The 12885-nt window shown below is 43.7% G+C and overlaps 1 protein-coding gene across 1 annotated transcript; it reads left to right on the top strand.

The window, feature by feature from the left end:
• The first annotated feature begins 4816 nt into the window (after positions 1–4816).
• Positions 4817–12088, top strand: LOC106608103 (saccharopine dehydrogenase-like oxidoreductase). The gene is made up of 10 exons (XM_014205815.1): positions 4817–5016; positions 6889–6946; positions 8296–8438; positions 8715–8819; positions 9628–9646; positions 10272–10386; positions 11235–11293; positions 11515–11623; positions 11819–11909; positions 12001–12088. Exons 1-10 carry the CDS (start codon positions 4817–4819, stop codon positions 12086–12088), a joined length of 987 nt encoding a protein of 328 aa, XP_014061290.1.
• The last annotated feature ends 797 nt before the right edge of the window (positions 12089–12885 follow it).

Raw genomic sequence — 12885 nt, 5'->3', positions numbered from 1 at the left:
TGCTTCAGTCAGGACATACAGTCAGAACATACAGTCACTTACTGCTTCAGTCAGGACATACAGTCAGGACATACAGTCACTTACTGCTGCAGTCAGGACATACAGTCACTTACTGCTTCAGTCAGGACATACAGTCAGAACATACAGTCACTTACTGCTTCAGTCAGGACATACAGTCACTTACTGCTGCAGTCAGGACATACAGTCACTTACTGCTGCAGTCAGGACATACAGTCAGTACATACAGTCACTTACTGCTGCAGTCAGGACATACAGTCAGGACATACAGTCACTTACTGCTGCAGTCAGTACATACAGTCAGGACATACAGTCACTTACTGCTGCAGTCCGGACATACAGTCAGGACATACAGTCACTTACTGCTGCAGTCAGGACATACAGTCAGGACATACAGTCACTTACTGCTGCAGTCAGTACATATAGTCAGGACATACAGTCACTTACTGCTGCAGTCAGTACATACAGTCACTTACTGCTGCAGTCAGTACATACAGTCACTTACTGCTGCAGTCAGGACATACAGTCAGAACATACAGTCACTTACTGCTGCAGTCAGGACATACAGTCAGGACATACAGTCACTTACTGCTTCAGTCAGGAACATACAGTCACTTACTGCTGCAGTCAGTACATATAGTCAGGACATACAGTCACTTAGTGCTGCAGTCAGTACATACAGTCACTTACTGCTGCAGTCAGTACATACAGTCACTTACTGCTGCAGTCAGGACATACAGTCAGAACATAGAGTCACTTACTGCTTCAGTCAGGACATACAGTCACTTACTGCTTCAGTCAGGACATACAGTCACTTACTGCTGCAGTCAGTACATACAGTCACTTACTGCTTCAGTCAGTACATACAGTCAGAACATACAGTCACTTACTGCTGCAGTCAGGACATACAGGCACTTACTGCTGCAGTCAGTACATACAGTCACTTACTGCTGCAGTCAGGACATACAGTCAGTACATACAGTCACTTACTGCTGCAGTCAGGACATACAGTCAGTAGATACAGTCACTTACTGCTGCAGTCAGTACATACAGTCAGGACATAGTCACTTACTGCTGCAGTCAGTACATACAGTCAGGACATACAGTCACTTACTGCTGCAGTCAGTACATAGTCAGGACATACAGTCACTTACTGCTGCAGTCAGTACATACAGTCACTTACTGCTTCAGTCAGGACATACAGTCACTTACTGCTTCAGTCAGGACATACAGTCACTTACTGCTGCAGTCAGGACATACAGTCACTTACTGCTGCAGTCAGGACATACAGTCACTTACTGCTGCAGTCAGGACATACAGTCACTTACTGCTGCAGTCAGGACATACAGTCAGAACATACAGTCACTTACTGCTGCAGTCAGGACATACAGTCACTTACTGCTGCAGTCAGGACATACAGTCACTTACTGCTGCAGTCAGGACATACAGTCACTTACTGCTGCAGTCAGGACATACAGTCAGGACATACAGTCACTTACTGCTTCAGTCAGGACATACAGTCACTTACTGCTGCAGTCAGGACATACAGTCACTTACTACTGCAGTCAGGACATACAGTCACTTACTGCTGCAGTCAGGACATACAGTCAGGACATACAGTCACTTACTGCTGCAGTCCGTACATACAGTCAGAACATACAGTCACTTACTGCTGCAGTCAGGACATACAGTCACTTACTGCTGCAGTCAGGACATACAGTCAGAACATATAGTCACTTACTGCTTCAGTCAGGACATACAGTCACTTACTACTGCAGTCAGTACATACAGTCAGAACATACAGTCACTTACTGCTGCAGTCAGTACATACAGTCAGGACATACAGTCACTTACTGCTTCAGTCAGGACATACAGTCACTTACTGCTTCAGTCAGGACATACAGTCACTTACTGCTGCAGTCAGTACATACAGTCAGGACATACAGTCACTTACTGCTGCAGTCAGTACATACAGTCAGGACATACAGTCACTTACTGCTGCAGTCGGTACATACAGTCACTTACCTACTGCTGCAGATGATAAAGACTCAGTAGCGCACTGTAGCAGTCTATGGACTAAACATACAGAAGAACCTACCTACTGTAGCAGTCTATGGACTAAACATACAGAAGAACCTACCTACTGTAGCAGTCTATGGACTAAACATACAGAAGAACCTACCTACTGTAGCAGTCTATGGACTAAACATACAGAAGAACCTACCTACTGTAGCAGTCTATGGACTAAACATACAGAAGAACCTACCTACTGTAGCAGTCAAGGTCATAAGGTCATTGATGTTCTGTGGAAGGGCCTGAAATAGAGACTGAACCGGCTTATGATCATTGACCCAACAGGAGACAAAGTTACAGACGTTTTTACCGACTGACATTTCAGATGCAGTCCAAACGGTTTCCAGAACACTGCCTCCCATCTTGTTTTTAACCTCTTGTTTTAACTTGTGGACGCTACAAAAAAGAGCTCCCAAAACCACAGAGGAACAAAGCATAGCATTGTAAAGTACAGGTAACTGCCAAAATAAAGGAAACACCAACATAAAGCATCTTAATAGGGCATTGGGTTACCACGAGCCGCCAGAACAGCTTCAATACACCTTGGCATAGATTCTACAAGTGTCTGGAACTCTGTTGGAGGAATGCAACACCATTCTTCCACAAGACATTGTTTGGTGTTTTGTTGATGGTGGTGGAAAACACTCCAGAATCTCCCATAAGTGTTCAATTTGGTTGAGATCTGGAGACTGATACACAGACAGACAGACAGACAGACAGACAGACAGACAGACAGACAGACAGACAGACAGACAGCATGATGGGATGTTAATTGCTTAATTAACTCAGGAACCACACCTGTGTGGGAGCACCTCCTGTCAATATACTTTGTATCCCTCATTTACTCAAGTATTTCCTTTATTTTGGTAGTTACCTGTATATTCCAGTTGGAATTCTTTATGAGAAAATATGTTTATCTGAATTTGTAAAGATGTTTATCTGAAAAACAGATACAATTCGATAAACAGTAAATATGTTTATCTGGATTTGAGAGCCTCATAGTAAAACTTGGGGTACATATGCTATTAAAAAACAAAGACTTGTTGGGGATTGAAAGGACACTTCCTCCCCGACTTGTTGCCTCGAGTCCTTGACTTGTCTCCTTGACTCCTTGACTTGTCAAATGTAGCCTACATGTTGTACATTTTGCAGATGTTTTTGTACATGGAGTCTTGGGTTTGGAATTACTCTTACATTCCTCTGAAGGAACTCACGGTTGTTGACCACTGCAAATGAAAGTCCACATTTGTGAAGAACGGCTCTCTGGAAATGGCACATTGTAAAGTCATTTGCAGATAACCGAGTAACGATATCAGTACAAATATGCATGATAGATACTGTATGTATGGCTCTTGGTATGACAATATGAACAAAGGTCAATGTTCGTACAGCAATGCATTTTAATGTAGTCATGACATTCAGTACTGTACGGATTACTCAACATCTCAGGCACTTTTGTCTAGTTGTGCTGCTCATGTATCCGTACAGCCCTTAATGTCCTTTATTTGTATTTTATTCTATGAGTCTATTTTAATGTATTCAATACAAATCCATTCCCTTGCTTTCATGAATAGACGTTGTTTACGTATATCTACTGTACATCAAGGATCTCCAAATCAGAGATCTAGTGGGTGTGCAGGCTTTCATTCCAGCCCAGCAGTAACACTTGATTCTGCTAACTGTGGTCCAATCTGAGGACTATATTGCAGGGCTGGATAAAAATCATGCACACACATCATGCTCTCCAGGACCAGAGTTAGAGAACCCTGATCTAGACCCAGTATCTCTCCAGAACCAGAGTTGGAGAACCCTGATCTAATCCCAGTAGATCTCCAGGACCAGAGTTGGAGAACCCTGATCTAAACCCAGTAGATCTCCAGGACACACAGTGCTTCGTTGACTGACAGTTGTGTTCTCTGGCTGGTTCAGACAGCACAGAGAGCACACACAAATCTGTGTTGGACATCAGACAGGAAGTCCCAGTTTACCATTGGAATGTCCCAGACTTCTGTTCTATCTATTGCCTCTGACATTGTTGTCTTTGGTCAATGTCTTATGTTCTCTCTTCATGCTCTCTAAATGGCTGTGGTTGAGTAATGTCAATGAATGTTGCCTCTAATTTTCACTGTATGTTGTTTACTATTGTGTTGCATCATGCAATCCATGTTTATATGTTGCAGTATTTTTGATGACATGTTTTCTCAATGGAATATAAATGATATCAAGAAAACGTGGTATGTTGATGCTATTTTACAGTTCACACTGGCATGAGTTGTGCAACGTTGTAGCCTACACACGTTGCCTCCACTCAATATGTAATATCACCAACTGGCCACAAGATGTCTCAGTAAACCATGAAACCCAACCAGCCACTATGAATATGGGAAAATATCAATGTAGTATTAATTATACTGCATACTATTAAGCTTTGGACTACAGCTCAGTCGACTCAAACAAGATTGCTGCGTAGCTTATATGTTTTCAGACAAAGTTTGAGTTATTTCAGATTATGCCTACCCATGTGGTGTAGTATTTCATTCTGGCTATATTCCGCCTACCATTGTAGTAATACCAAATGCATTGGTTGACATTATAGTAGTTGCATTGGTAGACATCACAACACAAGTCAATACTAGGGGCGTTTTACAGTAGTCTGCCCTCCCCCAGATCCATTTACACATTGCACTGAGTACATTAGGCTACAGTAAATAGGCATTAGTGCACAATGTTGACTGTAACCTCTGCCAGGCCTGACAACATTATCATATTCGGAGCCTCTGGTTTTAACAGGCAGTTTGTGTTGGAAGAGGCTCAGAGCGCCGAAGATCCCAGTGGGTCTCTGAAATGGGCCTTGGCTGGACAGAGCAGACAGTGGCTGGAGGGAGGTCTGAACCAAGCCTCCAAGAGTGACGCTCCATACGTGTTGTACACTAGCCTAACCAGAAAAGAGAAGCAAGTGTATACTACCTGCTTCCAGTAAAATAAAGATTTTATGTAAAGCATGGTTTGACTAGGCTACTATATAATGATTTACAGCGGCAACGGTTTCAGTTGCCTTCGAACGACTAGGCACACGCAGTATGCACACGCAGTAGTTGTTCTCTACGAGTAAACAACAACACTACTTAATATTTAAACACTAAATGGGTGCATACTGCAGTTTAATCCCAGTTGGTGTTATAACTGTATGTGATTTATAATGACTAAGTCTGAATAAATGAATGCATGGATGAATTAATAAATAAACCAATTACTCTATGAATTAATACTGATCCCACTGCCTTGTGACTCAACAGTGCAAACTGGTCTTACAACGCAAATGTTTCCAAACTGTATGATCAGTCTAAATGCTTATTTTATTAAGCTACTATGATTCACTGTAAATGTGGGTGTTTTAACCAGTTGATGCATTCAGGACAACTTTGATCTCAGTTTCCAGGTAAGCCAGAGCTATTAAAGGACTGAAGTTGAAATAATCATGGCTGATGTTTCCGAAGCAGACTCATGGGCCACCATGCCAACAAGGACTGGTTGTTCTCAACTGTGTGGGGCCAGTTATAATGAGTGTTGTTGTTGAGACCTGGGAGGAAGGAGGCGTCTGGTTGGCCTCTCACAGCTGTGGGCCTGAGTTGTCATTCGTCCAGCCTCCCAAGGTACTCCTGTCCCCAATGATAATTGGAAAACTGTCGCTGCGCATTGAGCTTGTTAGGAATATGCTGACTGTGTAGCTGTGTCCTGGGTACTGCAGTACATTATAGTAGACTGCTCTATCAGTATGTATGGACCATAATAATATGTTGGCAAAAGCAAAGATATGGGAATTATATAAGGAGATGATGGTATACTTTTGACTTTTGATAAGGTGATGACGAGTTGATGATTATCGCACGCACGCACACACACACACACACACACACACACACACACACACACACACACACACACACACACGTACACATAGTGCAACAATGAAAGCAGGTGATACTCGCGACTGGTGACTTGCAGGCACCAAGGCCCAGCGTGATGACTCAATCACAATTTATGACATTGTTTTGATGTCTGAGCATCACCTCGGGGTCACCACTTACTGTAGTGGGGTATTCTTGGATATATATATATGATATTATAAATATCTCACATGCGACCCGGAATAAGACTATGCAATTAGCCTATTCAAATGTTTATCTGACTCCATAAAGATGATTTAGCATTATGCAAGAGACCATAGTTAAGTTACACTAATAGGCTATCAAGAAATGTCGGGGAATGGAATTCTGAATACAAGTGTATTTAATTACTTTGTAAAATGAATGGTTACATTCACAAGGCAGAAAGCTTAAGCTACAAAGCATTAATACAGGCATTATTCTAAGCATGATCAGAGAGGGAGAGAGCGAGTGCCATGGCCCATAGCTCATGGGAGAGAGCGAGTGTAAGTATCTCACCAACACAGATCAGGAACAAAAAAGAGAAAGAGACAATGAACCTAAGACCCTTTTATAACATCTGAGTTGTTTGCATTCAAAATCTGAGTAGTTGACCAATAGTATTGGTGTAAAATGAACCTTGGATCAGATATCAGACCTACAGACCTGTAAAGACAACAGAACCTCTGCTACCTAGAGGTGTGACAGGGGGGTTGGTGAGATCAACACAGAGACGGCTAAATTCCCGAACACAACACAGAAGAATCTGAGCATACAATTGATGAGAGCTACTTCTTGGGCTGGGCCACACACACACCGATACCCCTATTAACACCAAATCTTATTGAGTCCCCTTTTCTTGTCTCCCCAGTACAGTTTATGGTGAGTCAGTGGTCAGGGCCTGTATAGACTTCAGTGGAGAACCTCAGGTAGAGTATCGTTATACAACACCATCATTTCAACTGTCCGTTTTTATGTTTCTATTAGCTGCCTTTACTAGCCCTCAGAACCTGGTTCTTTTCTAGGTTTCTTCCTGGGTTCCTGCCTTTCTAGGGAGTTTTTCCTAGCCACCGTGCTTCTACATTACTTGCTGTTTGGGGTTATAGGCTGGGTTTCTGTACAGCACTTTGTGACATCTGCTGATGTAAAAAGGGCTTTATTAATTTGTTGGTTTGATTGATAGCCTCTAACACCAACCTAGTTTTATTACTGTCTATGAAAGGTATCACACTTCACAAAGACAAGGACAGTATGAGCTTTATGCAACATAGTCTGGTTAAAAGTCATTTGGTCAAAAGTAGTGCACTATATAGGAAGTATGGTGCTGATTGGGATGCATTCCATATCTCTCTACCAGATCGATTGGCATAGTGTTTGTATGGTAGTGTTGTGTTACGGTCCATAGTTCCTGGAGAGAATGCAGCTGGATCACCTCAGCAGAGCGGTGTGATTGGCAGCTGTGGATTTGACTCCGTACCAGCTGACATGAGCTTCCTGTACACCAGGGACCAGTTTAAAGGTAGAGAGCTGCACTGTTAGCTGTGTTCGTGAATGTTTATAGAGAACAACACAGTTGTTTGTGTCTGTGTGTTTGTACCGGCAGCCATCTGTGAAGAATTGCTCTTGACATTGCATTTCAGGCTCTTTTTTAATACTGGTGTTTTTCCTGTTATCTATTATGAATTACAGCACCATTTTGGCAAACAAGATGTTTTTGTTTTTAGCTGCATTTCAAACAGGCACTATGAGCTCACTGCATCAGTATTCTTGTTGGTTTCCGATGAGGTTTCTATCTGTGTACTAGTTCAGTCTTTCCTTCAGTAAAGGACACATAATAACCCTGTGTCATATCTGTTTACAGGAACACTGACAGCTTTGCGGTAGACAGCTCTCACTTCCTGTTTCCCACAGATCCATTATGGGAAATGTAGTCTTACATTAAAGTATTTAAAGTTCACTTAAAAATCAAAGCTTGTAAGATGTTTTTAGATCTAATGTTGAGATGAGTCCAAGGTCCACATCATATTTTGGAGATCCAGCTATTTGCCTGAATGAAAACGAACTATAGGCACCGTCTATTTCATCATTTTATTCGACACAACAAATGGGATGTGGTCTCATAAACCACTTTTGAGGTCTGAACATATCAGCCAATCTTTTGTTTAGGGGTGGACTATCCCTTAAAAATATGTTTGTTGCCATGGTGAATTCTGACAGACTGAATTTTTGAAGTGAAGTATCTCTTTAACAGTTTGTTGTGATGGTGACTTGGCTAAAGAGATGCTCCTTCCTTCCCTGTAAGGAGGCTGTGACATGGAAGTCAGCCATCTACGGCTTTGCAGACAGCGGCTCCCTGAGAAAGCTGAGGAAGAAATTTGGCCACCAACCTCTCCCCATCGTAGGAGCCAAAGTCAAGAAGAGGTATTGGCATTCCCATTCAAAGTAACTGCATTTTATTGGTATGGGACAGTCGGTTCTTGGCAATGCTGAAGTGGATTTAGAGGACTAGTCTATCAGTATAGATGAAATTAGTTAATGGCATCTGTCTGTGTTGAATTCTGTGGGTGATGGTGCAAATCGAGTGTATTTGGAAGTACAATGACCGTGTGTCTGTGTGTGTGTGTGTGTGTGTGTGTGTGTGTGTGTGTGTGTGTGTGTGTGTGTGTGTGTGTGTGTGTGTGTGTGTGTATTCCTCAGGGCTAGCCTGTTCCTCAGTAAGCAGATTGTCCAGCATGCCATATCCTTCATTGGCTCAGACTCATGGGTGGTCAGGAGATCCCAGCGCTTCCTGTATGAGGAGGAGTCAACATTAAGATGTAACACAACAACAAACCTTGACCCTCTGGACCTGACTCAGTCTGCCTGCATTCAATTACTCAATAATGCTACATTGTTGTCTTGCTGATGAGTAGCTGTTTTCACCAGTTTTGCCAAAGCAGAAATGGACTGGTAACCTGGCTACCCCTTCTTTAGCCGGTATTTTATCCATCATGGCTACCCAACCTACTCAATACCAAGCCCACAGTTCAAGCCCATCTACTGCTGCATACTGTACCCACTTAGGTAGGTGGTCCTCTGTAGCTCAGTTGGTCGAGTATGGTGCTTGCAGCGCCAGGTTAGTGTGTTCGATTCCCGGGACCACCAGTATGTAAAATATATGCACGCATGACTGTAATTCATGCGATAAAAGCGTCCACTTAATGGCATGTCTTATTATATTATAGGTCGAACTCCTGTCACGTCCATAGTCTACCTCAGTATCTTCATCTCTCTCCCCGTCCCTGCTTTCACTACAGCTAATTAGGTCAAGCAACAGTGACCGTTCACATATTTTTTTAATTACTAGCTTCTGATGAAACTACTGCCTCATTTATTCACAAACATCCAATGTGGAGAGAAAAAAGATTGTTAACAACCCGTGTCTTTCTTCATGTGGAGAGAGCTAGATGATAATGAGTCATACAGCAGTCTCAAGTGATTCCTCATGTTTCTCTCCTCATTATGTCTGTGGGGCATCTCAACACTGGTTCTGGACAACAACGCTGCACTAGGGAGTATAATGTCTGTGATGTGTCCTACCTCTACTGTACCTTTCACCTGGCATCAGTAGCTTACAGGAGCATACAGGTGTTAAATGTTATTCAAATAGATTTTCTCTCTCTCTCCCTCTCTCCCTCCCTCCCCTCCCTCCCTCCCTCCTCCCTCCCTCCCTCCCTCCCTCCCTCCCTCCCTCCCTCCCTCCCTCCCTCCCTTTCCTCTCTCTCTCCCTCCCTTTCCTCTCTCTCTCCCTCCCTCCCTCTCTCTCCCTTTCTCTCTCTCCCTCCCTCCCTTTCCTCTCTCTCTCCCTCCCTCCCTCTCTCTCCCTTTCCCTCCCTCCCTCCCCTCCCTCTCCTCCCCTCCCTCCCTCCCTTTCCTCTCTCTCTCCCTCCCTCCCTCTCTCTCCCTCTTCTCTCTCTCCCTCCCTCCCTTTCCTCTCTCTCTCCCTCCCTCCCTCTCTCTCCCTTTCCCTCCCTCCCTCCCTCCCTCCCTCCCTCCCTCCCTCCCTCCCTCCCTCCCTCCCTCCCTCCCTCCCTCCCTCCCTCCCTCCCTCCCTCTCTCCCTCTCTCCCTCTCTCTCTCCCTCTCTCTCTCCCTCTCTCTCTCTCTCCCTCTCTCCCCCTCTCCTCTCTCTCTCTCTCCCTCTCTCTCCCTCCCTCCTCTCTCCTCCCTCCCTCCCTCCCTCCCTCCCTCCCTCCCTCCCTCCCTCCCTCCCCAGGTCCAGTACTCTGTGCATGTAGGTGTTGGTGGCATCTGGTGGTTGATAAAGATGTTCTGTGGCAGCCTGCTGTTTTGGTTCCTTGGGAAGTTCGGCCCAGGAAAGAAGCTCCTATACTCTACATAGGCCCTGGTCAGAAGTAGTGCACTAACACCCTATTCATTACAGTACATAGTGCACTACTTCTGACCAGGGCCTAACACCCTATTCATTACAGTACATAGTACACTACTTCTGACCAGGGCCTAACACCCTATTCATTACAGTACATAGTACACTACTTCTGACCAGGGCCTAACACCCTATTCATTACAGTACATAGTACACTACTTCTGACCAGGGCCTAACACCCTATTCATTACAGTACATAGTACACTACTTCTTACCAGGGCCTAACACCCTATTCATTACAGTACATAGTACACTACTTCTGACCAGGGCCTAACACCCTATTCATTACAGTACATAGTACACTACTTCTGACCAGGGCCTAACACCCTATTCATTACAGTACATAGTACACTACTTCTGACCAGGACCTAACACCCTATTCATTACAGTACATAGTGCACTACTTTTGACCAGGGCCTAACACCCTATTCATTACAGTACATAGTGCACTACTTTTGACCAGAGTCCATATTGGCACATCCAGTGTATTTTTCCACATTAGATGTGTGTGGTAATTAGCTTAATCAGGTAGCTTGGTTACTATACAGTCACAGTTGGTTGACTATATTAAGGGCAGTGAAAGAAGGGCAGAGTAGAGAGACGAGACAAATGAATAGCCTCCTCTTCATCGAACTGTGAGCCCCTCGCTGAGATAACCTCTACAGCTGTCAGATCTGTGTGAATATAGCACACAGTTACTGTACTGGAAAACGATAACAAGAAGAAATGATCTGTATTGGACATTAAGGTAATGAGCTAAATTTTCCAGTTAATTGGTTGATTTTTCTGCTCCTCAGTTTCCAGAGTTCTCCTTTGGCGTGTTCACCAAGGCTGGAGCCAGCAGGAAGCAGGCCCTGTAGTCGACTCAGGCCTGATGAGACATTTATATGAATGGTCCAGTCACCCATGTGTCTAGTGAGAAGAACCGCCATAAATTTTTTATGCTTATTCAAGTTTTGGATGCAGGCATTGTAGACTGTTGATTAGATAACTATAAACATATTTTATTCATTATTATTTAAAATAAGGCACTTTATTCATTTGATCAGTTTATGGAAGTGGAGGCTAGTAGATGGAGGGAACATCTTTCAGTCTGTTTTTCAGGTATGGTTATGCTGAGGCTCTGCACCCCTCTCAGGGAAGACCCAACGCTAGGATCTGTACCCAGAAACATGGAGCAGGTTGGCTCAGTCTGGTTGGTGTGTTGGTTTGGTTTGCTAGTAATGCATGTCAGGGTTGTGCCTGTTCATGGTCTGTCCAGTGTCCACACAGTTTTTTGCTTATTATTATTATTATTATTATTCATCTACGTCTTGATTATCATTGGTGCACATCATTTGTGTTGATTAACTATGTTGACTTTGATTGGTCCACAGAGCCTGGCTATGTAGCCACGCCTGTCGCTATGGTACAGGCAACTATCACCATTCTGAACGAACCACAATTCCTTCCTATCAAGTCTCTCTCATGACATTGTAAAGGTAGACACACGATAATGTAAACAGATACAGGACCGAGAACTAAACCTTGTGCTGTGGTTGACAGAGAAGGAGTGTACATGCAGTCCAGGAGCAGCGTTTGCCAGGACCACTCTCATCAACCGCCTCAGCAGACATGGCCTCGTCTTCTCAGTGAAGAGATTTTAAAGAGAAGTGGCACCCTATTTCCTATAGAGTAGTTTACTATGTAGGGAATCGGGTGCCTGTTTGTGACATAGCCAGGGTCTGAGAAGAGGACTCCTGTTACCAATCCCAAATGGACTCCCACAACTAGGACTGCTAAATTCTGCCGCATTTCCTGCTTCTGGTGGTGGGGGCATTTCTTGTAGATCTGAGAGGTTTGATTTGGACTGTTTATTTTGTTTTGCAATATTGAAATTGGTGATAGCTCCACTTAGCCCTGTGATGGGCTAAGTATGTTCACCATATTGCTGATACACCCATCCAGTCCATCTAGATCCATATTAAGTTCTATTGGCTAGAGGTGAGTGGGTGCTGAGCAATACTCTAACCCCCATCAGCCCTAGTCCCAACAGCTCTCCGTGTGTCGAGAGCTTTACACAGTGACTACTGTGGTCTATGTTAGAGGAAATACTGGATGTCAATATTAGGCCAAATGGACAAACCTCATCCACTTAAAGTAGTATCTGGCTCCCCTCAAGGCTGTAAGATTGATGGAATGCAATTTTTATCAGGCTAAAGGGGACTGGCATCCAGACAGGTGGCCAAATTCTCTCATGTCCCATTTGAACTGTCCTTTTATGGCTTTTGATCTGAATGTTGTAGAGTGGTGTCGGAAGTGTCAGTCAATCCATCAGTGGGTTTCAAGTTAATTGTCTGTAATACAAGTGACTTTTATGAGTACTGTTGCTGTGTAAGTGAGTGTCCTTGACCCATATTACAGCTCCATACTTCACAATAGGATTTAGTGAAGTAGAGGAGTC

This window comes from Salmo salar, chromosome ssa06 (assembly GCF_905237065.1).
Source record: "Salmo salar chromosome ssa06, Ssal_v3.1, whole genome shotgun sequence".
Lineage (NCBI taxonomy): Eukaryota > Metazoa > Chordata > Actinopteri > Salmoniformes > Salmonidae > Salmo > Salmo salar.
Note: the sequence above shows the minus strand (reverse complement) of the source record. Positions and strands in the feature narration are given on the sequence as shown.

Coding starts and splice junctions, on each gene's coding strand:
- LOC106608103 (XM_014205815.1), top strand. CDS start 4,817: ATGTTGACTGTAACCTCTGCCAGGCCTGACAACATTATCATATTCGGA. Junction 10,387..11,234: donor CCCAGGAAAGAAGCTCCTAT/ACTCTACATAGG, acceptor ATTTTTCTGCTC/CTCAGTTTCCAGAGTTCTCC. Junction 11,624..11,818: donor TACCCAGAAACATGGAGCAG/GTTGGCTCAGTC, acceptor ATTGGTCCACAG/AGCCTGGCTATGTAGCCACG.